General features: G+C 49.3%; 1 protein-coding gene across 10 annotated transcripts in view; it reads right to left on the bottom strand.

Moving 5' to 3' along the window:
- Positions 1-1,942: 1,942 nt before the first annotated feature.
- Positions 1,943-24,191, bottom strand: part of CELF2 (CUGBP Elav-like family member 2) — a 397,022-nt gene continuing 374,773 nt past the window's right edge. For 3 of the 10 annotated variants that reach the window (XM_029955261.1, XM_029955265.1, XM_029955270.1), the window contains exons 10-13: positions 23,253-23,372; positions 16,395-16,592; positions 12,570-12,713; positions 9,208-9,577 (exon numbers count right to left, since the gene is read on the bottom strand). In XM_029955261.1, the coding sequence (XP_029811121.1) occupies positions 9,450-9,577; positions 12,570-12,713; positions 16,395-16,592; positions 23,253-23,372 (590 nt within the window). In that variant the 3' untranslated portion in view covers positions 9,208-9,449. Of the gene's footprint in view, positions 8,027-9,207; positions 9,578-12,569; positions 12,714-16,394; positions 16,593-23,240; positions 23,373-24,191 lie in introns of those variants that run through there. The other 7 variants (XM_029955264.1, XM_029955267.1, XM_029955263.1 and 4 more) reach the window with 5 other exon arrangements.

Genomic DNA, 24,191 nt, shown 5'->3' on the forward strand with positions numbered 1-24,191 from the left:
ATGCTTCTAGTTTAGTTTCTTATAATAGGAAAAGTCTGTTCCAGGACCCGTGATCCCAGAGGTCTGTACTGGGGGAGCCGTGGTATCTGGCCAAGCCTTGTCCATGTGTGTGTCAAGAACCCAGGGGGAGCTGTGGGGCTCTCTGGGGTCGGCCGAGGTCCACTGGGTAGGAGAGAGTAATAGCCCAGGCCAGCAGAGGGACGCTGAGCTGGCCATGTCTGTAAACACCACCACCGTTACACACCGGTTGACTTGACTGAGCACTTGCAGTGCGGTTGACCCTGCTCAGAGTCTTTTCTGTGTATTGGCTTCATTAATCCTCTTAAGCCCATGTGGAAGGTATTTTTAAACCCCTGTTTTGCTAATGAGAGTAAGGCACGGAGAGACTACGTGGACAATTAGTAGTAGAGCTGGCATTCCAACTGAGGTGTGGCTCAGCAGAGACCGCGCCTGTGGGTTCTGTACCTTTAACAGCAGCTTCACATACGGAAGTTCATCCATCTCAGAATTGGGGCTTTAACTACAAGTGACCAGTCTTCTATATTTATCTGTTTAATAATCTATATACTTATGTACCTGAGCCGGGTCTCCCAGCGCACAGGCAGGCCCTGGGAGGGGGACCGCCGACCTGGGGCTGAGATGCGGAGGGGCACGTGCTGGTTTTCGTTCCTTCCTGACGGAGCCTCGGAGCTCTCTCACCCGTTATCTATCGATAGCCTTGGATATGTTACATTCTCTTGAAACCAAGAGCCTCCTAGCTGTGTGACTGATGCTCAAGGCCAGACTATGAAGAAAGTGCTTCCTACGGAGCCTCCATGTGTAAGCACCTGCCCAACACTTGAGCCCAGGCCATTTACAACTATGGTTTTCAAAATGTTAAATTCTTTTTTAAAATAGAACTTCTTCCCCCTAAACCCAAACTACATGGCTCCAACAAGCCCAGCCTGTCTAGACCCTTTGATGTTACCACCCTTGGCTATTTCTCTGATCCTTTGCTTTCCACTAGAAGTTTTTGTGTTTGAGTTTGGGGTGGGAGGAGGCAGAGACTGGAGGATGGGATTTGGGCTGTCCGTGGATTTTGATTAGCCGGGCTCTCTCTGTCCCTCGTTACCAGGGATTACTAAGGTTTGTTTTATAAGGGATTAGGATGCCTGTGCCATTTTGCAAGTAGAAGTTTAGGAGTTCTTAGACTCCAACATTAAGCAAGAAAAACAAATCTAACATAAAACCCCAAAGCAAAAAATTCCAAAAGAACACTGCATTCTGTTCAGACTTCTGGCCTGTAGGAAAATTTTCAAAAGTATTTCTTCAAGGGGCCAAGCAGCAGGACTCCCCGTTTATGCTTTGCAGCTGTTCTGGGATGTCTCTCTCACAGAGCGCTTTGAAATGGTACCCTTCTCAGCCCCGATGATCAAACGCCCTCTCTTGCCCACTCTCAGGCTGCAGTCCTGAGCAGACCCGCCCCTGGGCTCCAGCAGGGTGTAGGTTTCAGTGTCACGGCATTTTGGGAAAGCATTGACGCAAACCAGCATTATTCTTGGATCTGCCTTTCTTTTTTTGTCCCTCTTCTCCTGAGCCTGAAGAGATCACATTCAGAAAGTCCCTTGGGTTTTCTAGCGTAGGGCACATTCTAGATGCTTTCCAGGGGTGTTGGGCAGGGAAGGGACCGCTCTCTTGTGCCACCCATCGTGCCCTGGGTAGAGACTGGCCATGGCCACCAGTAAGGGGATGGGTTTCCAGATAGACATCTGCTGCAGTGTACTTGGAAGAACTCCCCCCACTCCATTTTGTTTCCAAAGAAAATTTATTGAACATTAAGTCATAAAGCCAGTGATATAATTTTACTGAAAAATATCCTGTATCACTCAAGACTTGAAAGAACAAAGATATCCCTTAGAAACACTGCCTTGAAAAAGAATCACATTAACTTTACACACAACAGTCCTTTCTTAAGCTTTATTTAAGAAATCGAGTACTATATAGTTCAATATATATAAGACACATCCAGTATTGTGTTCCTGATAGCAAGTGCATAGATTTTGTTTAGATATCATTTCACTCGATATAAACGTTTTATGGTCACATGAAGATAATATTCTCAGTGATTTTGCCCAAGCATGAGAGGAGAAAACAGAACACAGCAAAAAATAGTGAACTACAACAGAGATGAAAAACGAAAACAGCGAATCAGCAGAACAGTCGATTCCTGATAAGTGAATAAGCTGATTGCTCGGTCACAATGTTTTATTCACTTATCAGGAACGATTCACATCACATTTATGTTCACTGTGCCTCCTGGCCTGCCAGCTGGGAGTCCCAGCCCGGGGTTCGGAAGCGCTGTGGGCCGGGCAGACACAGGCAGCTGCCGTCAGCGTGGTGAGCGGTGACAGTCCTGTCATTTCCCAAGGTGGCCTGCATGTGGCAAACAGATGCACCTCGCTAACTAACACTGCAGTGTTTCACAGAATCAAAATGAGAAGGACGAATTCAAGCAGGGACCAACGTTACAATCATGAGTACTTAGGGAAGGAGCATTTGGTCCCCTTCTTTGGAGAGTTACTGTTTTTGTTGTTTTTCTAAAACGGCAACAACAACAACAAAAACTGGCTTTGTCTTCCCCTTCTTTTACTTAGCACAAGCATTTTGTCGTGTGCCAAATGGTGAGTGGATATACTTGTGTTACTTACAGATTTTAAAAATAAATGCTTGCATTTTGGAAATAATCACCCTCCTGACCCCAGTCTCCCTCCCTCCCCCATCAACAGAAGAAAACGAAACACACCCTTAGCCGGCCTCCCCACTAAGGTGGGTGGTGGGCTGGCTCTCAGACTCAGTCTCCTGCGGTGTGAGATTGGAGAGCGGAACTACCGGCTGGAAGTCAGCTCCGGTCCGCGCGGGTTTGGAGCTGGAGGAGGTCACTTCACCGGGGTGTTCGGCCTACGGGGGGGCAAGAGCCTCCTCTCCGCCTCACCGGGCCCCTCTGTCCTTGAGCCGACTAGAGAAGACAATCTAGGGGGCACAGGGGCCGCCGAAACCAGAGGGCCAAGGGCTTGAGCACCTGCAGGCAAAATCTCATCGGCCGGCAGAGGAAGGCTGCCCGGGGCCGGGTGGCCTGAGTCAGACACGGGCTTGCGCGTCTGAGAGGTTGGAAGGAGAGCTAAGACAGGGAGTGAACAGCAGTGGAATCTTTTAAGAGCACTTGGAGAGCAGGCAGATTCCTGAGCTTAAGAGATGGGCAGGAAAGGGCGGGGGCCTGCAGCCTCCGTGGCAGAGGGCAAACGAGGAAGAGATTGGTTCTTTAGTTCTCTTTTGGTAGCTGGGGTGGGGGCGGTAGTGGGGGACGAGGCTTCATTCGGGAGGGAGTGTGGATGCATGTGGCACTCCTGGCTTTCACTTGGAGATGGAGGATGGACTGTGAAGACGTGAGCATGGGAGCCTTGGCCTCCTTGCCCTCCTGCCTCCGAGGAGAGCTTCTAGACTGAGCACGTGGAAATACTTCCTTTAGTTTGTTAGTCTTAATAATTAAAGCTGCCCCTGGATTCAGTTAGCTCTTAAAAATGAATTACCTTTCTATAGGCAGTGATTCATAGCAACGCATGCCCTTAAGTCGAACCCTTTTCACATCTTCTATTCACCAGGTCGGTCACTTAGTTTTTCCCTTAGAGCTCACCTCTTTAAGATACGGGATTAGTTTCTGAGAAGGTTTTGTAACGTGTGCCCGTTAGCCCTGTGGGGAGGTGGGGGGAGCGCCGGCTCTGCTGCCCGGACATTTCTTAAGGTGCCACAGCAGAGCCGCAGTGAGCAGGCGGGAGGGGGGCAGGGCGAGAGGCCACAGGGCGGCGTGAGCACCGTGCTCACAGGACCGGGACGGTCCTGGCAGGTCCCACGCCGGAGGCAGTTATTTAGGTGAACGGCAGCAGTCTGGGAAGCCGTGGTTAAAACGGGCTGCGTGTTGTACAGAAATCGGAGGTGGCTGGTGTGCGGGTTCCCCGTCCCCAAATCAGATATTCACTTAGGTGGAATCGACTGTATCTTTGTACACAACATAGAGGAAAAAACAGATACGTGACACAGTGAGGTGTGTAGATGCATCACCAACACAGAATGACTACCAACAATACAACACGCAGAGAGAGAAACAAGTATTAGGAAAATGGTTTAATATTGGAGACAGAAGCAAAAAACTGCATCACACAATAACATACGTTACAAAAATAAGTTTGACTGTTTCAACTACACGGTTATGTTCACAATGAGGACAGAAGAATCAGAAAAAACTTTGATCTAAACAGCAAAAAAGCAAACCCCTAAAGTTGTAACTAATACATTTATCCACTTAAAGTGACTGAGTACTTCTAAATCTAATTACCTTATTGTGTAACTGCACAATACAGAATAAAAAGTGAAACTTACCGCTGTATTTTAAGACAAAATTCTAATGCTAGATATAAGCAAAGGGAAAAAAAGAAATCAAGCCAAAGTTTTTAATTCTCAAAAGAAAAGCAACTTTCTTTCTATCAACCAGAAATCAAACTTGAAATCAGTCATTGTCAGGGGCCCACTAGAGTAAGCCACAAAAATTTCCATTTGTTTTTTTAATCTCCAGTATAAAAAGTTCCACTGGTACAAAATGCGTTAAGTACAATCAGTTGTAGAAATAGGAAAGCCTGCGTGTTTTTTTTTTTGTTTGTTTTTGTTTTTTGGCTCAAATTCCATCAAACAACAAAATCCAAATGCATCAATAAAACAAACAATACTCAAATGGTCTTACAGTTTCCACTAGGTTGCATTAACTTTGGCTTTTCTCAGACAATATTTAAAAACTATTTCGTAATTCTAAACAAAATATTATTAATCTACAAACAACAATTCTCACAGCACAAAAAAACACAAATACATTTTTTGTATGACATTATTCAAAAAGGTAATGAAACTACAGGTTTTTTTAAAATTTTATTTCTTGTTAATTAGCACTTAAGATAATAAAAACAAACAGTAAAATGAGTCCAGAGTAGCACAAGCCAAAGAACTGTAACCCCTACGGTGAAAGAAAGATGAACTTGTCACGCCTTTGAGGACCGCCATTTTCTCACAATTGTCAAATTTAGTTTAAAAACAACTATTCTCTACACTAGGTTAAAAAAAAAAAAAGCAGTTTCCCTGTGTGTGTGTTTTCCTTCTTGCACAGGCCCTTTGCACCCTTGCAGCTTTTTTTTTCCTTTTTATATTAAAAGATAAAGTGAGTAAAAGGAGAGTTTGTCTCTGAGGGTTAGCTTTAAAAGCAATGCAAACATGCAAACCCCCCCCCCCCCCCCAAAAAGCGAAGCCAGAGAAAGCCCCGAAGCCCCCCTCCAGCGTTTGGTCGCCCAGCGCCCACCCGTCCTGAGCGCAGGGTGCCGGCTCCCGGCTGCTCTCTCTGGGGGCGGGGGGGGGGGGGGCGCAGGCCGGAGGGGGCAGAGGACCGTCTGAAAGTCGGACGTGTGCTCTCGGGTCCTGCGCGGTGTGTGAGGGACATGTGCAGCAGCGTCTGGTACTAGGCTGACTGCTGCAGGAAGTACAAAATAGCCCTCAAAGGATGAAGGAAGGCCCCAGCAGTAGTAAACACGTGAGGATCACACACATCTTTCGTTGCGAGTGCGTGTGCTAGAAGGAGGAAACTTGTTTTGAGTTGGTGGGGTTTTTTTTTGTTTTGTTTTTTTGCATCATGAGAGGCTAGTCCTTTCCATCCCAGGGTTATCACGTCCACACACACATTGACCCAAACAGCGGTGGGTGGGAAAGAGGAGGACGGAAAGGGAGCCAGCAGTGTCTGCACTCCTTTAGAGACAAAGAAGCTTCCAGGGCCTCTTTCAAGAAGGCAGGAGTTTGTGTTGGGGCTTGAGGGATGACATAGGGGTTTGTCAAGACAGCGAGAGAGCTGTTCAACATGAAGTCCAAGTACTATGGCACTTGACAAAGTGGCAGGAGAATCTGGTGCTAGGTATTTGGTCAGTAACCGTGATGAAGAGCAGGGCTTTACTTACGTGGTCCGTCCCCTTAGCGTGATTTCAGTTAGTCAAGTTAGCCCCAGGGAAAGGACTGTCAGCATCTAACCCCAGACGCCTCGCTGAATCAGAGGGATCTCCTGGGATCAGAGAATGCTTAGCCCGTCAGCTGACTAGAAACATCCTGAATTCTTTAAGCATTTAAGAAACAAAAATTCCTCCAAGTACTACCTCATCACAAAGTCCTTTAACTGGAAGGTATAATGAAAGTATTCTGCACTAGAACATACCCCTAACCCTGATCTCAAAAGCATATATATAATTTAAGGTTAATGTAGGTGTTGAATCTACCTACCATCCCCCTTTAGAAGATTGAGCCAATAAACTTTTAAATTAAAACAGGAGAAGGAATTTCAGGAGCATATTAAAAAAAAAATGATCAGAAATAAAACAACCAAAAAAAAAAATGGTGTAGGATGAGAAACTCAGAGATGGTTAAAGTATATTCTTTTTTTCTGTTGGATCTCAACTAATGGATTAAAAAAAGGAAAGACCAAAAAAAGTGTGTTGGGGGGATCCGAATTAGAAACCCCCCTGAAACAAAATGATGACAGTATAAAAAGTTACCCACATTCCAGATAGCTCTGGGTAAAAAGGGTTAAAAGTTCAAAACTTTCTCACCTTAGAGGTTTCCATGTATCATGAAGAAAATACATCGTGAGGTTGCCATCACAGCACTGATGTGCAGAGCGGTTAAAAAAGTGAGACACGGGCACTTATACAATGTCTTACAAAAAACATCATCGAGAAATAACAAACAATAACAATTTCAGGCAACAAGACCACAGGATAGCAAGTTAACAAACTTTTTAACCTCTTTTTTTTTGTTTTTTGTTTTTTAAATATTAGGGATTTATACAAAACACATAATAAAATACCCATGTTATCAAATTACTTCTCACAAGAAACACACTGAAGCTCTAGGAGGAAGTACCTTTGGAATTTGGCACTATATATTTTCACTTTTTTTCTTTAAAAGAAAAAAAATCACATTTTGCTGAACACAAACACATCTAAATAGTCCACAATAAAAAAAAATGACATCAATGCTTTACAAGCCAACACAAAACTTATTCTGGAATAGGTTTTTTTTTTTCCCCTCACATGAAATTTTTTTTAAGCAAACTTTTTTTTTTTGAAATTCTTTAAGTAAACCAATTCTAAACTTGTCTCATCAACAGAGAACATTAAGACCGTAAGACTCATGATGAAGCCACAACTTAATTCACAGAAGCACCAACGTAACACAGTTTACAGTAACCTTTCTCCTGTACATTGAAACAGTATAAAATATAGGTAATTTCATGTGCATTAAACCATGGATTGTCTAACTGTGAGTCAGTTCAGCAAAAGGTGACACAAATAGGTAGCATTTGCCCCAAAACAGGGTAAATATTTTTTCTTATACTAATCTACAAAAAGTGGTTCTATATATATATCTTAATGAGAAAGTGAGCCACCTAAAATGGCCTTATCAAAAAACTTTACACTGCCTGAAAAATGTAAAAACTATTACAGACCTCTAGAGACTTAAAATCAGACAGTTTTTTTCTCGAACTGTTTTTGGAAGTAGTCTGTTAGAAACCAACATTCTGTGTCCCTGGACACATATTGCTATTGTTACCAGTGACCGGGAAGAATGCCAATCCCTGTATAATACTTTCAAGTCTGTTTTATGAAAAGAAAAAAAAGTAAGAAAGAAACGTTTTTGCCACAGGTTTTTTTTCTATAATTTGTCTAATAATAAATTTCAGTCTTGCATGAATGCAGCAATGTTTTTCACATTGACTTCCCAGAATTCAATAGCTAGATGAGGTCACATGCAAATTTCAAAGGTCAAACTAGATCAAAGGTCAGTAGGAGAACCAAATGTGATGTGAGGTCAGAAAGACATCAGAAACAATGACGGGACGATGAAACTTTTTTTTGAGACGCCACAGGGACATGCTAGGCAAACGGTGAACTAACGGGCATGAAGATGTCTAGGGAGAAAACAAGGAAGAGTAAAAAGTTACACAGAATCTACGCAGCAGCAACAAAATCACTCTTCAGGGTGCAGGAGAACAACTAATGCAAATCTTAGGTCATTGGGGAGTCTACGAGCCATTCACGGAATTTGCATTTCTTACAGTCTTTATCCACAGCACAATGGAACCCCGAGAGAATCCATCCGGGGAGGAGAGGGGATGGATTCCGGGTGTTTGGGATGGGGGCTGGCAAGGGACACGGGGGTGTGGGTCCAGTTTCAACGGATGTAACAAACGGGGAGAGTCAGACGACCGAGCTGTAAACTAGGTAATGGAAGTTACGAACAAAATAATCAGACAGATACGGACAACGAGAGGATAAAGCATGAACTGCAGGCCTAGGGTTCAACGGTGAACAAAAGCCCATTCCTGGAACGATTCCTCTAGAGACTACTTCAAAAGGACCTAGCTCGCACAGAGAACTGCTCTTTAGGCGCCCAATAAGTTAGCAGTAGGCAATAAATAACTTCCATTATTTCTGAGGCAGTAAAAATTTTGTACAAAAATAGAAATGCTTTTTTTACAAATAAAATTTACAGGCCTGTGGCTTTCTTTTTTATTTACGTATTTATGTATTATTTATTTATTATTAAATTTATCTTTCAAGAAACATCAAGTATTTTCACTCATTTTTATTTTATTTTTAAACCCTGTAGCTTTAAGAAACAGATCTCTAAATCTTTTTTTTTACATTAATCCTTTCTAAAAACTAAAAAGAAAACAACAAAATAGACAACCAGTGTAATAATCTGAGCAATAAATGTCATGTCTCTTTGAACCCTAAAATAAAATCCTACTTGTTAAAACAAAACCAAATGTAGTGGAAAGACGTTTGTGGTGTTCTAAGTGCTTCTCCTGGCTTCTCTCTTGCGCTAGGCCACCACCTTAACCTCTGATCGGCTGGCGCCCTCCTCGAGGGTGGGCGCGGGCAGGAGGGGTGAATTCTCCAGGCAGTGCTCTGGGGCACCAGGGGTCTCAGAGTTAGAATTGCACATTAGCCTTTGTTTGCCTTTTAAATTCTCAAGATGTCATTTATTCATGTGTGTTTTTCTTTTAGAAATAAAAAAAAAGGCAAAAAAAACCCCCGAAAACAAAACAAAGGTCAAAGGAGATTCAAACTGCAAAACAGAGGAGAATACAGTGGCACAACCGGAAGAGGAGTTTACTCAATAGAAACAAGGTAGCCCAAGTTTTAATTATGGCGAACAGGGAGGGGGGATGGGACGGGGACATGGAGGCCTTATTGTAAAAATAACCGTCTCTCTTGGTAAAAGTTGGCAATGTGGTCCTCCTCTGCCTTTCCTGTTGAGAACAGGCTGGCTTGTGGGACTTACCCTAAGAAAGCTAAAATAAGAGCAGGGAGCCTCTGGGGTTAGGATCAGTAAGGTTTGCTGTCGTTTTTGGAGCGCTTCAGCTGGACCTTCAAGCGTTTCATGCCAATCTGAAAGCCGTTCATAGCCTGGATAGCAGCTTGTGCAGACACCGGATTGTCGTAGCTAACAAAACCTGCAAAACACAAGGGGAAGGAGGGTGGGAATCAACATGGAGAGGGGCCAGGGTGTCACGGGGTGGCTGGACAGTGTAGCGGTCAGTGGTAGGTGATGTGTACGCCCTGGGGGCTCCGTGCAGCGCCAGCTCACCGCGTGCCTACCATGTACCACGGGCTCCCGGTGTTTAAGGGCAGCACTGGAAATCTCCACTGCGAAGCAGGGAGAAGAACGGATGCATCCTGACAGCAAAACCCTCTGTGAAAAGCTAAATCTCAAACTCCCCGTCTCTCTTGTTTACTGATTTCTGTCAAGTCTGTGTGGAAAGAACCGTAGACTCCGACAGCGCCCCTCCCCCACTCCCTTAAATGGTGCTCCTGAAAGCACCGGTGTGAATACTCTGGGGTCAAAGGGCCCAGAGGCTCACAGGTCCCAACCCCGTGGGGTTTCAAGGCAGGTCTGGGGATGGTGCCCCGCAAGGACCCTGACTTTGATTCCACTTCTCCAGCTGTATTCACAGAGCCCACAGCTGCTCCTGTCAGAGGATGGGGTCAGTTAGTGAATTAATTCTGCAATAATTTACACTTGGCTTATAACAGTTTGGAGTGATTTCTGAAAGGAACCTAGGGACCCAAGGGAAATGCTGGGCCTTTTCCCCATAGCTTCCATTTTCAAAGCTCCACTCAATTCAGCAGACTGGGAATCACTGCCTTATGCCCCCTAAGAATAAAGAGTGAACAGCTCAGGGCGTAAGAAGCACCCTAACAGACTTGCCAGTCTCTTTCTCTGTACCAGCGTTCACCACCGAAATGGTGGGGGCAGGGGAGCAGGCTTCTGCAGAGACCCGGAAACACCATTCTGATCATATCGTTTGTTCAGACACGCGGTGGGAAGCACTCAAAACTCGCTTTAGGTAATGCTGATGCTGATGTAAAGGTGTTGAGCTCACACTGGCCCTGCTCCTGGTGTTGAAAGGAAGCTCTTACACAGAGTGCAGATTCGGTCTCAGCTGTTAAGAACGTTCCATACTAGGCTTCTTCAACTATCTGCTATTAAAAGTCAAAAGCTAGAGAGAAAATTCCTTTACCAACTATAGGAGGAAGAAAAGGACATAAAATATGTCTTTAGCAGAGTTCTCAGCTGATAACAATGAGCATATGGTCTAATGTAGCACAGCTTTCCCTAGGCAGGCTATTTTGCAAAATGGGGATATAGATTTTGACTAAACCTAATTTCTGGTATAGGTGATCTTGAATCCAAGATACTTGCTCTGATATTCTCCTTTCCTTCTAGGTCTTTATCCAGAAGCAGCAAGAAGATTCAAGAATGGAAATGGGACACAGATAAGGATATAGATAATGAAACCTGGCCGAGAGGTTAGAATGGGGTATGACCTTCTGACTCAGAACTCTGGGCCCCTCCCACTCCCCCAATTAGGCTGGCTGAGAAACCAGGTAAGGGATGCTGCAGCTTGTGACAAAAATTGAAAACCGTGCCTAGCATGATATACGGTGCTCTGCTGATGTTCACAGGTAGAGGTTACATCATTACACATGGGTTGAATAGTTTGTGGGCGGATAGAATTCCTTTTCAAGGCTGTACAGATTTTCTTAACCTCAAACCCTGAGGCACAATCCCTTTCGATCTCCAGATAAGCCCAGGACCTTGTTTAGCTGTGAGGAGTGTAAAAACCCAGCCCCACCCGTGCAGGGAAGCTCCCAGCGGTGAGCCACCCAAGTGCACCTCACCCGTCCCCTGGAACCACTTTCTTCCCGCTGCTCTGGCTCAGGAACCACCACCAGGGATTTACGGAGCAGAAGCCATAGTGTACTGAGTTCAGGCTGCCAGCCTTTCCACCTGGGGGAAACCGTGACTTTCGTTGGCTGCCATACTAATTCCCCTAAAACCGGAGGCTTCAGACCTTGCTGGGTGATAGCACAGAAATTAGAAAGGAGTTATGATAGGATAATGGGGTTTTACAAGCCGAAACATTCTCTTTAGACTAGTTGCCCATTACTAGTGAGCCGGATGCCAAGTTTAAGCACCACCCCCTCCCATCTTGATGTTTTTGCTGATACTGTACAATTTTATTTGTATTTCCGCTGGTCTGTGTCTACTGTTCCTGCCTACGACCTGGATGAATTTCTAAACTGGAGTAATGATTAAGGCAAATGTTCTTTCAAACTGGGCTAGGACTTGTCAAGTGAGTAATACATACTCTTAACGTTCTGGCCTCTAAGCCACTTTGGGGGCCCAGAAGGGCTCAAAAAGTAAAATCCAAAACAGATTTAATGACTGCTGAGCTCTTGCCATAAAACATCGGAGCAAGTAGAGAGCGTGCCTTCCTCTCTCAGGGGGCAGACGCTGCCCGAGGAGGCAGGAGGCCGGCCTTAGTTAACTCCCCGCCCTCTGCCTCCCCTCTGGCGGTCCCTGCAGATCCCAGCTTCGCAAATTCTGGTCCCTCAGTGTTAGCACGACGCAGCGCTGCACGTGACTGTGAGATACCTCGGCAGCCGGTGTGGCCGGAGGCCTCCTGGGGCAGAATGTGTGTTCAGGGAGGGCTCGCCTGAGCGTATGCTGTGCTGAACAGGAAGCCTCCCGGTACAATGTGCCACCCAGAGCCACAGGGTCAGCGTCCCACTGGACCCAGACGGGTCTGCAGTGCCCTTCTGTGTCAGGATAGCCTGAACTACACTATGGCCTGGTACGTGTATTTCCATCTTCTAAAGCTGTGGTTCAAACCATGGGGCTTAAACAAAGATGTATCGAGTAAGACGCTCTAATAGCACAGGATACAGCACTGCCTGTATATGGGCGCTTGATTTCCCACATCCTTCCTTTTCACGTGGCCCTGCCTCTGCCCAGGCTGCTTACATGGATCCGGAAAACCAGGAAACAGCACCACCCAGGGAAGGCCCTATCTGGACTTCTAAAATATTTGCCATTTCCTTCCCATGCCTCCTCACGTGGGAATGTACTGTAATAGTCTGGCTTGGTTTTGTTTTGCATACCAAAGCACTTGCTCAGATTGGTCTGTTTGTCAATGAAGACTTTAGCAGAGATAACATTTCCAAAAGGCATGAACATCTGCAGAATGTCCTGGTCTCCAAACTCCTGGGGAAGGTGGTAAATAAAGAGGTTTGCACCCTCCGGACCTGAAGAGGAAAAAGAAATCAGAGTAAGGTATTCTTCGCTTCTTCGTTCCCCAGGCCTCTTTCTAGGAACGCTTTCACCACGGACGGGCTGAGCCTTCCTCTCACACCAAAGGGAATGAAACAGGGGTCTATGTGTCAAGTGCTGGTGTGCCTTTCAAGGTGGGAATCCTCTTTCAGCTGTTCCTCATTTCCAAAGAGACACTGGTCAGGAATAACTTCCCTTTCACGGCCAGCCTTCTGCGGCTCACACCTGCGTAGGGCACACAGTCTCTTCACAGGGTGCGGTGGCCGCCGTCGGGCACAGTGGGGAGGAGAGCGCAGGCGCGGGTTTCCCGGGCGGCTGTGTGTGTGTGGTGTGTAGGTACTATTTCTTGGGAGTTGAGAGTATCCTGTGTATTCTATGCAAATTGCATCAATTTAGAGTAATGGATATAGCAGTAATGTTGCTTGGATTTCTCAATCATTTACCTAATTATCCATCCAGTTTTGATTTGCCAAATCTCTTAACACACAGTCTAATAATCATTTTTATTAGAAATGACTGGCAATGAGTCAAAGCAGGGAGAAAGGTAGTTGGGAGTTTCCCAGCTGTGGTAGGAATTGTATCCCTGGGAAGTAGCCTTGGAAATGAATGCCCAGGATGCAGACTCTAGTCAGAGACTAAACTCAGCCCAGCTCCTCACGCTCAACTGTCACTTTCCAGAGAAGCACGGTCGGAGCAGGGAAAGTGTTCCTGGCCAGAGGCAGCTCTCCGCAGGCTCTCCCCACATGCTCTCCCGTCTCCAGGCCCACGGAAGCAGCCCAGGGGGACCCAAGTGGCCTGGTGGGAGGCGCCGATCCTCTACCACAGGAAAGGCAGGACCGCCCTCCAGGTCCCAGGCTGCCTGCTATAGGCACAGGACTTCCCCCAGCTGCTTCTCGGAGGCCCCAGGGCTACGTGCCTCTAGTTCCGAGCCCTGAGCAAAGTGTCCCTTGGAACCAGCACTGCCTGCAGGTGGGGGCAGGATCTGGGTCTAAGGACCCTAGAACGCGGGTAAAAGAACTTTGTAAAAATAAAAGAAACATCTTTGTAAAGGAAAGTCACACCACGTTCCTTCCCACAAAACAGGAGTGTTCTGACACGTGCGGCTGCTCACAAGGAAGGCTTCTGGAGGCCACACAGGTCAAGGTCTTCCTCATTTAAGTGCCATATGACCGCTTTAACTGTGTCCCTCACAAGCTGCACAGACGCAGCCGGTGGCAGTGCACAGTGTATTGAGAGGGACATGCTTGCAGGGCTTAGGGCCCCAGGTGTTTCTGGGTTTAAAAAATTCGTAGGCAATCATAACCAGCATGAATAGATGTAAAACCAGAACACGAGAAACATGCTATGGGTCTTGGTGTCACTAGGCCAGGATGTCCTTTGCAGTATGGACATTGGGCAAATCTGGTGCCACCCAGATTTCACGTTCCTTCTAGATAACAGATCAGGTGCACAAATGACTTACGGGACCCACTTGATCTGTGACATCATCTCAAGTCCTGCAGCCTGGGGAGAAATGCACCTTAATGCGCTCTGACAGATGTTCTGGCGATGCCTGGGTAATCCTGGCATTCTAGAACACGGGACCTTCTGACTGTATCTGAGCCGGGGAGGGGGGCCCAGAGTAAATTTACTCCTGATTTTATCAGGTAAAAAACGCCACCTGCATCTCCTAGTGTATGACACCAGCAATAGTCTGATTTTGCAAACTGCCAGAACTGTGAACACTAAGTCAATCTGAGGGCCCCCCGCCTTGTATATCCACCTCACCTTTGCCTTTAGTAAAAACCTGCTGACAAATCACATTCCTGGAGTCTTCTAGTATGTGTTATTTTTAACTTCCTAGAGTTGGTGACACTGTTGGCCCCAGCTGGCTGGGTGCTCATTTTGTATTGGGCATGGGGCACCCGGTCTGGCACGGAGCAAGGCGGGGGTGGGGTGTGTCAGCCTACCGGCACTGCCAGCTTCGGTGTGGGCATCCAGAGGCTCTGCCTCCGTGTGTGTGTGAGAGAGAGAGAGAGAGAGACAGACAGACAGACACAGACTTGGCTCCCGTCAGTCCGGGAGGAGGTCAGAGGGTATTTAGGAGGGACAGGAAAGGTGGGCAGGTTCCCCGTCAGTGTTCAGAAGCTTTGGCTGGGCAAAATCGCAAACCCACTTTAAAAAACAAAGCCAGCATGGCATATGACTAAATACATCAACTTGACTTTCAACTTAAACAACAAAACTATGGAGTAGAAAATCTAAAAATCTATTTAGTAGTGGAATTTTTTTCTTTTCCTTTCCAGTATAACCTGCCTTGAAAATAACACTTTGGTTAAAACTATTAAGATGGTCCAAATTTTTTGAGCACACATCAACTGGGAAGTGGGAGATGATTCTAAAACACCAAACAAGCCAAAAGCCACCAACGGAAAAGAACCAGGCACTGAACCTTGCTGCCGGAGCCCCACTACCTGAGTGTCAGTACTCAGCGGCAGGTGGCCGGGCCTCGCGTTAGTCCCGGAGAGCAGCGACCACGCAGGCAGTCCTGCGACCTACAGGTGGGGCCAGCGCGGGCAGCGGAAGGCGTGTTTGGGGCCCCTACTCCACCCCTGCGCTGCTACACACTGAGACCACCCGACCCAAGTTTCTCAGGGACTCGGGTCATGGGCTTGCCGGAAGGGACCAGCACTCTGTAAGAATCATGTAGGGACCCAGCTTTTATGTTCTCTTCTGAGAATATCCGAGTCTCCTAGGCCCCTCCCACCACCCCTATTTGTCACCACCTGGCTAGTCAGACCCAAAGGGACCTCAGTGCAGGCTTTTCTTGGGGAAACATGCTATGTGTGTGGCACGTGGTCTCCCTGGGCCTCGGCAAACAGTGCACTCAAGGGGGGTGCAGGTTTTTAAAAACCTACATGAACGGTCACCGCTAAGAGTTAGGAGAAGCTTTCATGTAGCTCTCATTTTTAATAACCACCTATTCCTCGATGGAAAAATCTTTTTCTTTTTTACACTTGAGTATCTTTAAAGCTGTGTCCCTTTTAAAGTTCACTTTATAAAGTAGAACTACTTCTTGTAGAACACCACACTTCAAGTCAAAGTATGCAGACAACAGTTTGGAACTGCAGGGTGAGGGCAAAGAAGGGGAAGAAATTAAAAAACCGTCATCGGTACTCCCCCTACCAGAAAGGTCAGAAAGAGAACAGACTGCATGTTGCAGATTTTGCTTTCAAGAAACCAGAGGAGGAAAGGCAGAGAGCAGCGGAGCTGTCCCGCCCCGGACGGGCTGCGCCCGAGGCCCCAGCCGCCGGAACTCCTTCCGGGCAGAACTTCCTCCTCCTCAGTCCGCCTTGTCCCCGAGGAGCAAGACCTTCCGTTACTTCCTCCGAAGGCCCACCACCCGCAGTCCGTCCTAAATGGTGGCCCTGGAAAGCCTCGCCTACCGAGAGGCGGGCTACGCGGACCCCGGGAAACCCGGTGCCCTTCGCCCACAGGAGCCTGTCCGTCGGGCCCCGCGTCGGGCCCCGCGTGTCGTGTCGGGGCAGAAACGCCAGCGGGGCCATGCCGACTCAGGGGAGGGGGAGGGGGCTCCTAAGCCACTGCGGGGAAGGGCGCCGCGGGGGAGAAGTCCGCTCGGGAGGCAGAGCGGCCGCCCCCGCCGCGCCCGCACCTACCTTCCTTCTGGCTGCCCGCGGCGCTCTGCTGCTGCAGCAGGCTCTGGCTGTACAGCGTGGGCAGCGCCGCGGCCGCGTACTGCTGGATCCCTGAGTAGGCCTGCGTGAGGGCGTCCATGGTGCCCGCCGTGCCATTCGTCAAGCCCGTGGCGCCAAGTCCTCCGTTCAGAGCCGCCATACCTGAGAGCATTTGAGCAACTTTACAAAAAACCCAACAATAGAGAAGAGAAATAGCACTTTTCATTAGTGCTTTCCGAAGGAAGTTAGAGAATCATCTGACACACGTACAACAGCAAGTGCATGCAGCCAGCACACCGGTGACACCGACACGGAGGAGAGACGCAGCGATGGAGGGCGACAGCGGCATAATGGCGGACGCACCACAAAGCCCACAAAGCCCCCACACCCCCGAGCGATGAAACCCTCACTCCCTAAGGCCAGCGACCCGAGTTCACAGACGCGCACTACAGATAGACAGTACGTCTCCACTCCATGCGCTGTGCTACTGGCAAGTCCCGCTGTCTTTTTGAAACGAAATCCCTTCCCTTCTTGGAGCTTCAAAGCATGTAAAAAACCACCAGTGAGAGAGGCTTGTAACGTCTGTACACTTAACTCCATCTCCTGGGTCTCCGAAGAGCCAGGGGATGGCCCAGGGGGTTGAGGAGAAAGGGCTAAAACTGGTGTCCGTCCCTAAGCCGCCTGACGAGATGGCCCCGGAGGCCAGAGGGAGGCCAGCTCTGTCGTTGGGGACCCAGTGTGCAGGCAGTGCCCTCTGGCCCTCCCAAACAGCGGGGGCGGGGGGGGGGGCTGGCATCAGAGAGGAGGACCCTAGGAGGAACACACAGGAATGATCAAGAGTTAAGGCAGGAAAAATATGGATCCTAACCCTGACTGCAGAGAACTACTGCTGCGTGTTCAGTGCGAGGGGCTCACAACAGGAGGGGCCGTCGTTAGCAGCGAGGAGACACGCGCCCACACGCAAAGTCTCATGAGCGGGCACGTCACCGGCGTGTCTACCCCTGGAGGAGCTCCAGGTCGTGGTTTCCTGCTAACTGAAGGGGCGCCCCCGTCTGCAAGCCGGCTCGGCTGTTCACGACGTGAGCTGGATGTTGTCCGCACACTTTGATTTTTCCTTGTAGCCTTGCTGCTCGTTGGCTCTGCCGTGGTTCCGACTGTGCCATGTTTTCTCTGAATATGGAGTCCAACAAGCAATACTTTATAGAGCGTTAACTTTCATATGAATGAGGAAATGGAGAGGTGGCATCATAACTGCTTGTAGTTCCCTTTATGATTAAGACATTAAAAAGAGATCTTTTTCTGGAAAGAAAGTACTAAAAACATTAATGAAACTCTTGAACGGATTGGGGCTATTGATTAGGGCTATTAAAACACCAGAGATGACTGACTGAAAATAATTGGTAAGAAGTCTAATGAGGACGGAGGACTAAAGATGTTTAGAAATTATACAGAGCGATCTGTTACTAGACTCCCGTCACCATCCATCAGCGTTCCTGCTTGCCACCCGCAGGAGACGAGCAAGTGGGGAGCGTTCTTACTGTTGACACGACTGAGGGATTCTGAGGACATCACCTCTCAGGTTAAAAGGACTCCGTGCAAAAGAGGAACCAGACCGTGGCCAGAGAGAGGAAACGCACAGTGCGGCAGGCCTGAGGAGACAGGAGGGCCCGCGGTCTGCTCTGTACAGGCCCGGAGAGTCCGAGGGGCCTGGAGTAGCAAGCCGCCTGAGAGGAAGGCCTCCCAGGCAGACGTGGCAGACCCAGACTAGTGGGAAGAGGCGCAGGCCCGCAGAGGGCCGAGGACCGGCTCTGGGTCTCTCCCCGTGGAGGAGTCTGCTCTCGCAGTTTTCTCGGTCGTGGAGGCACATGCTGGAGCTCGTGCGGCCTCCCAGGTAGCCCTCAGACTCCAGCGCATCGCAGCTCCCCGACCCAGGCCTCTCTCCTCCACCCCTGCTCTTGTGGAGCTGAAGGGCCGGGGACTGACGTCTCTCCTCTGGTCCTCTTTTATCCTCACCTCCCAAGAGTGGGGTGAATGCAAAGAAACGTCCGTGTTTCTTTTCTAGAGAGGTGGGAGGAGGTGTGCAGTAACTCCGGAAGGGCTGGCCACGGTCAGGGGCGGCGTTGCCTTTCCGCCAGGCTGTTGTCAGTGCCAGGGATACAGACGGTCTCGCCGTGGGGTCTGCCCTCCAGAAAGCCCGATTCCCACGTCGACTGCATTCTAGTAAGAGTGAGTGGTGACCTGCCACTCTCCTTACACCCCGGGGCGAGGGTTCATCCCAGCTTGCAGGGCTGCGTGCGGCACAGTGGAGACCCGCTTGGCTGGCGTCCTCATCCCCGGGTCCCTGGCTGTCGCTGGGACAGCGCTCCGCCGGTCTGCTGAGGGCCTCAGTGTGCCGGTCCTGCCTCGGAAAAGCCTGCACCGCGCCTGGTCCGCAGCTCCTGCAGGGGCTGCACGCAGGCTGCTTCGCTGCAGCCGTCTTTGACCCTGACCCCTCCTCTGGAGCGGGACCTTCTTTCTTTCTTCCTTCTCTCTTTCCTTCCTTTCTTCCCTTCCTTCCTTCCTGTTTAATCATCCAGGTTAGGAGAATCTTCTCCTTCGCCCTTTTCGCTGTGAGGCTCCCAGCACTGCTGGGACACGGTCGCTGCTCCTCCGACACCTGACAGTGGCCGGCGGTGGTTCTGGACCAGATCTCCGGGCAGGGCTGCTTTCTGAAGGTTTCGGCCCGTTACGGCTGGCCGCACGCACGGGGGAGGGAGCTGCGGGCCTCCACCCGCCCGAGGTGGCCCACCGGCACGGAGGCTCAGGCGGAGGGGTGCTGGTGCCGACAGGGGGCTGGCAAGGGCTCTCCAGCCCGGCCTTTCCGTGTCCATCGGGTCAGCAGGCTTCTGAGCAAAAAGTAAGGATGATGATTCTGACAAGCGTAAGGGCACTGAGAATATCTGAAACCCAAACTCTCCTGGAGATTCCTGCGCCTGTGTTTGCCAAAGCCAAGGCACAGGAGGGAACGGATCACCTTGCAGAATTTGAAAAATCTCCCTAGGAAGATTTCCATCAAATCATTATTCTGTCAAAGACAACACTTGTCCAGCTGCTGGTGTCTGCTTACATGTATAAACTGCGCAGTAGAAACGGAGGTTTGAAGTTAAATAACTGCTTCCCCTTAAAAGAATAGGGGTTTTCTTTTGAAAAGCCAAAGGATCGATCATCTTATCCCATTTAACCTACATTCCCACGCACAATGTCTGCATGAGGAACCAAATGACGGACGTGGCGACCTCCACAAGGGTCCACCACGTCTGCGCATGTCCTGCCTGTGAGCCGCCGTAACTCTCCGAAGGTCCCAACCGACAGGGGCCTGCGGAGCTGTGGGACGACTGAGGCATCTCCGCAAACGACACAGAAGGGTCCCCCAGTATGAGCAGGGGCAGTTTTGGCGGCCGTGAAGTGGCCCTGAAAAGCAGAGGCAGAGGCTGAGCGAGTGCAAAAGAAAGAAAAAGGCCAAAAGGAAGAACAGGAATGTGTTAATACATTCTGTTGGGTTTGTTATCTACTTCCTGGGATAAATCTTCCGTGCTGTAGATGAGGTACACATCCTTCTACGCTGCAAGCTGGTAAGTGTAAAATGTCTACAACCATGGCAGAGGAGCATGGGTGTGAACGTAGTGGCGTGTGTGTGTGTGTGTGTGTGTGTGTGTGTGTGTGTTGTTATGGTCACAAGTTTGTGTGAAGTGTGTGCTTCTATATCTATGTGCATCTCACAAATTCTAAGAATACAGATCAACAGTAATTTCATAATGCATATTAAGAGTGACAAGCCAGAATAATATGCCCCAAACACATCCTTTTTTCTCTCCTTTACATAAAATACGGTGGACTCTTGAACAACATGGGGGTTCAATCGAAGGTCTCTGTGTGTCAATTTTTCTCCCAAAAACTTAACTACTAACAACCTACTGTGGACCAGAAGCTCTTACCGCTAACGTGAATAACACATATTTTATATGTTACAGGTATTACACACTGTATTCTTAAACTAGAGAAAATGTTAAAATCATAAGGAAAATGAGGACACATTTGTAGTACCTACTGTATTAACTGACAGCAATCTGCCCTGAAGTGGGCCTGCCCATTTCAAACCTGTGTTGATCAAGGGTCAAGTATTTCCCTGAAAACACGTCCACCAGGCACTTGAGCCTGATTATATTCTGAGGATCCTAATCGTAAGCACTGTATGGTGATAAGCCTTTTGGAAGGACAAGGTGACTGGAACAAGGAAAAATAAACGTGTCACTTGATGTACATTTAAATAGAGAGTCAGATACAGACTCTTGGGCGCGTGTGTCTACTAAAAATATTTTCTTCATCTGTGCTCAGCTCTTAATAAACAGAACATGGCTGGAGAACACTCAGATACTCCGGAAGCCAAAGCCCTGTTAGTGAATCGCCCACATTTCTTCTAATCTTGCCAATTTCTGCTGTCAGCTTTAGTGTTCAACTGTTCTGTTTTAGCCCCTCCCCTCATGAATGTATGGAGCAAGGAAAGGGCCATCAGACTTGAGCCCTTTAGCTACTTTTCTTCTACCTCAAACTGTATCTTGGGAGGGGGAGTGGAGTGAAGTGAAGGGGGCAGAATTTATAGGAAGATGAGCTTGGGAAGTAATTGGACTCCATCTGTCTACATTCTTCCTGGCTGCCTGGTCCCTGGGAAAGGGCTGACTCTACTAGACAGCCAGAGAATTCTTTCAGTGCCTAGTGAGTGCTCCTGGGATGGAGAGGGGAGGGAGGAGCAACGATCTGGAAAGTGGCCAACTGCCTCTGTCCAGGTGGCCGTGCTTGAGTACCTTCTCTGAGGCTTACCCAGCAGGACCGGGGGACGTCCTGTCTGTCCAGGCAGAATGGTCTGGACGAGGACACTCCATATATTTTGGTATTTGAGAAAAGAACTATCTGCTCCAAGCCAACACTGGGATTATTAAATAGCTCTGTGCTAGTAACACTTCCCAGATCAGAAGGAATGTGGTTTTGGTTTTTGGTTTAATTAAACACTTTTCCTGGTTCACACTGTCTGGTAGGGTCTGTCTGAAACTAGACACGGTCTTAATTCCCCGCAACCGCCACATACCTGTACTTGCCCAGCTGCAAACAGCTTAAAAACCAAAACCATAGTCCTTGCCAGAAGCAACATTTGTATGACACGGACCCCACACAAGAACTAGTCATGGTCTCGGCCATTCAACAGAGTCCCTCTCTAGTCCCTCATGGTAACGATGGGCAAAACCAGCAAAGCACAGCAGACCGGATGGAGAGAGGCGACACACGGACCGAGGACGACACACAGCAGTCATGAGCACGTGCTGAGGAGGACAGCCATTCCCACTGGCCTGGTACTTTGCAGACCAAGGACAGGACAGGCAGGCGATCAAATCAAAGTCCTTGTTTGGGGGGAACTAGGTCCTGGGGCAAGAGAAGCAGCATGAAGGGACATGTGTGAACACCCATGTCTGCAACCGAGGGGAAGGAGGGGGTTGGAGCGTCTGCAGAACAAGGTCAGAAACAGGAGTAAACGGAACGCAGCCCCGCCTGGACTGCGCCGCGTGGGCATCCGGAGGCCATTTCACTGGGACCAGACATTCTGCCGTCACGTGCCTACCCCTTCCCAGGCTCTCTGCTCCTCAAGAGCTTTCATATCTCGAAGGAATGCTCTTTCTTTTTTTGGGCCTATGGTCAGATAAAACTCAGTCCCAATTTTTGTTTTTCCCAGAGTCTTTGAGTAAAAGCATTTATGAAAACTTTGGACATTTGATGAGGTCTAGACTGTTTTTTTTTTTTCTTTCAAACTGCAAGGTATTCTTTTTGAGATTTTCAAGTATAATTATTGGGATTCTTTTTCCTTAAAAAAAAAATGATACGATCTGATCGCCCCTAAGAAACTTCACTTCTTGAGTCATGGCATAAAGTAACTTGCCAGGGACCCTTTCGTAAAGCTTGAAGTGGGCAGGTGCCGTGGCGCCTGCGCTGGGTGGTAGGTAACTGGGCCCCCAAATCAGAAACCAGAATCGCCCCGGACTCTCCTGGGCCAGGCTACTCTGGGCTCAGGACTGGACCCAGGGAAAGGCAAACGGGATGTCCTTTCTCTGGGCGGAGGGTCAGTTGTCCCCAGGGGAGGGGCCAGTGCGAGGCACAAGCCCAAACCATGACTTATCATCTGGCTGGGGACTGTCCCCCCCGCCCCCAACTCTAAAATGGCAGAAACGGGCAGGCAGTGTGGGGCGGAACCTGGGGTTCTTCAGTGAGCCCCTAGGGCTTGGGCTGACGTAGTTCTGGAAGTGACTGCCCCCCTCTGCCTCAACCGGCCCTGGCGCCGTGCGCCCCTCCAGAGGTGACCCCGCCTGTGAGTGCTGAGGCCCCCGCGGGCACCGCCGCCCGCGGGCCCTTCCCACTCGGTTTCCTTCCTCCCATCCTTCTCTGTACGGGGCGGCGCTGTTCAGAGCGAGAGGGCACTGCTAAGACCACCTAATCCCGAACTTCCAGTTTTCAAATGGGACTCTAAGCCGGGGGTGGTGGGCAGGACCAGGTGCTGCCGGTTTGAAATGGCCCCAGGCGTCGCTTTTCTGTTAAACCCTGCCTCTCGGGGGCGCACGGAGCAGCCGGCTGCTCGGGCCGGGCCCCTCTGAGGCACCACGGGGGCAGATGGCGTGTGCCCCGCCGGGCGTGCGCGCCTCCACGCCAGGCTCTGGTCTCCCTGGCTCCTCTGCGGGTCGCTGCTGGCCGACCGTTTTCTGGGGAGAATTTGGGGGAAGGCTGTCCACCAGAGCAGCGAATACTCACTGTTGAGGGTACCTGCTAGTGCATTAATGTTATTCAGCCCGACAGTGGCTCCCGCCAGCCCTTGCAGAGTCCCAAGAGAGGTCAGAGAGTTCATGGCTGCACCGGCGCTGGAGTTGGGGGTTGAAGCAGCCACTGGAAGACAGAACAAGACAAGGAAGAGAAAGCAGCGGTGAGTGAGGCCCGCCGGCCCGGAACGTGCCCGTCCCCCCACCGCGGATGCGTGGCTGGGGCCTGCTCGGGAGGAATGGCCGCCGGTTAGACTGGGGGGTTTAAACAAGCCGCCGCAGCCCCCCGCTCTGGGGGCCGTGCCCCCGCCCGCGTCAGCCCCAGGAGGGGAGCCGCGGCCTTCCCGAGGCCCACCAGTGGCCGGCCTAGGAGGGGTGGCCGGAGGGAGCAAGTGGCAGTTCTTGGCTTTCTCGCTGTTTCTGTTTTGGATCTGGCATTTTCTTTTCTCACTGAAATTCAGGGGAAAAAAATCCTACATCTTCCTGAATTTGCCAGAAGACTGCAGGGTCCAGGAGGAGGCGGCAACAGTGAGGAGCGGTAGGAGACAAAGCCATTTTGCTCCAGACTCTTACCCCCAGCCTTTTAGAGAACAGCTTTATTGTCAGGAAATTCACCTCCCACAAAATTCAGCCTTTTAAAGCACACAATTCCGCGGTTTTTAGTACATTCGCAGTTACATGGCCGCACCACCATCTAACAGAACATTCTTACCCCCAGAGAAAGCCGTCCTCATCAGCTCTCAATCCCCATCCCCATCCCCACCCCGGCGGCCCTCACGCAGCAAGCTCTGGTCCAGGCCCCTCCGCTGTGCGGGTCCCTTCGTCAGTTGTGGTGTTTTGATTGTTTTAACTTTTGGGCTAGTATGAATGACGACGCTTTGAACATCTGTAACACAAGCTTTTGTATAGCCATGAACTTTCGTTTTCTTTTGAGGACACCCCCCCC

The sequence above is a fragment of the Suricata suricatta genome, chromosome 10, assembly GCF_006229205.1.
Source record: "Suricata suricatta isolate VVHF042 chromosome 10, meerkat_22Aug2017_6uvM2_HiC, whole genome shotgun sequence".
NCBI lineage: Eukaryota > Metazoa > Chordata > Mammalia > Carnivora > Herpestidae > Suricata > Suricata suricatta.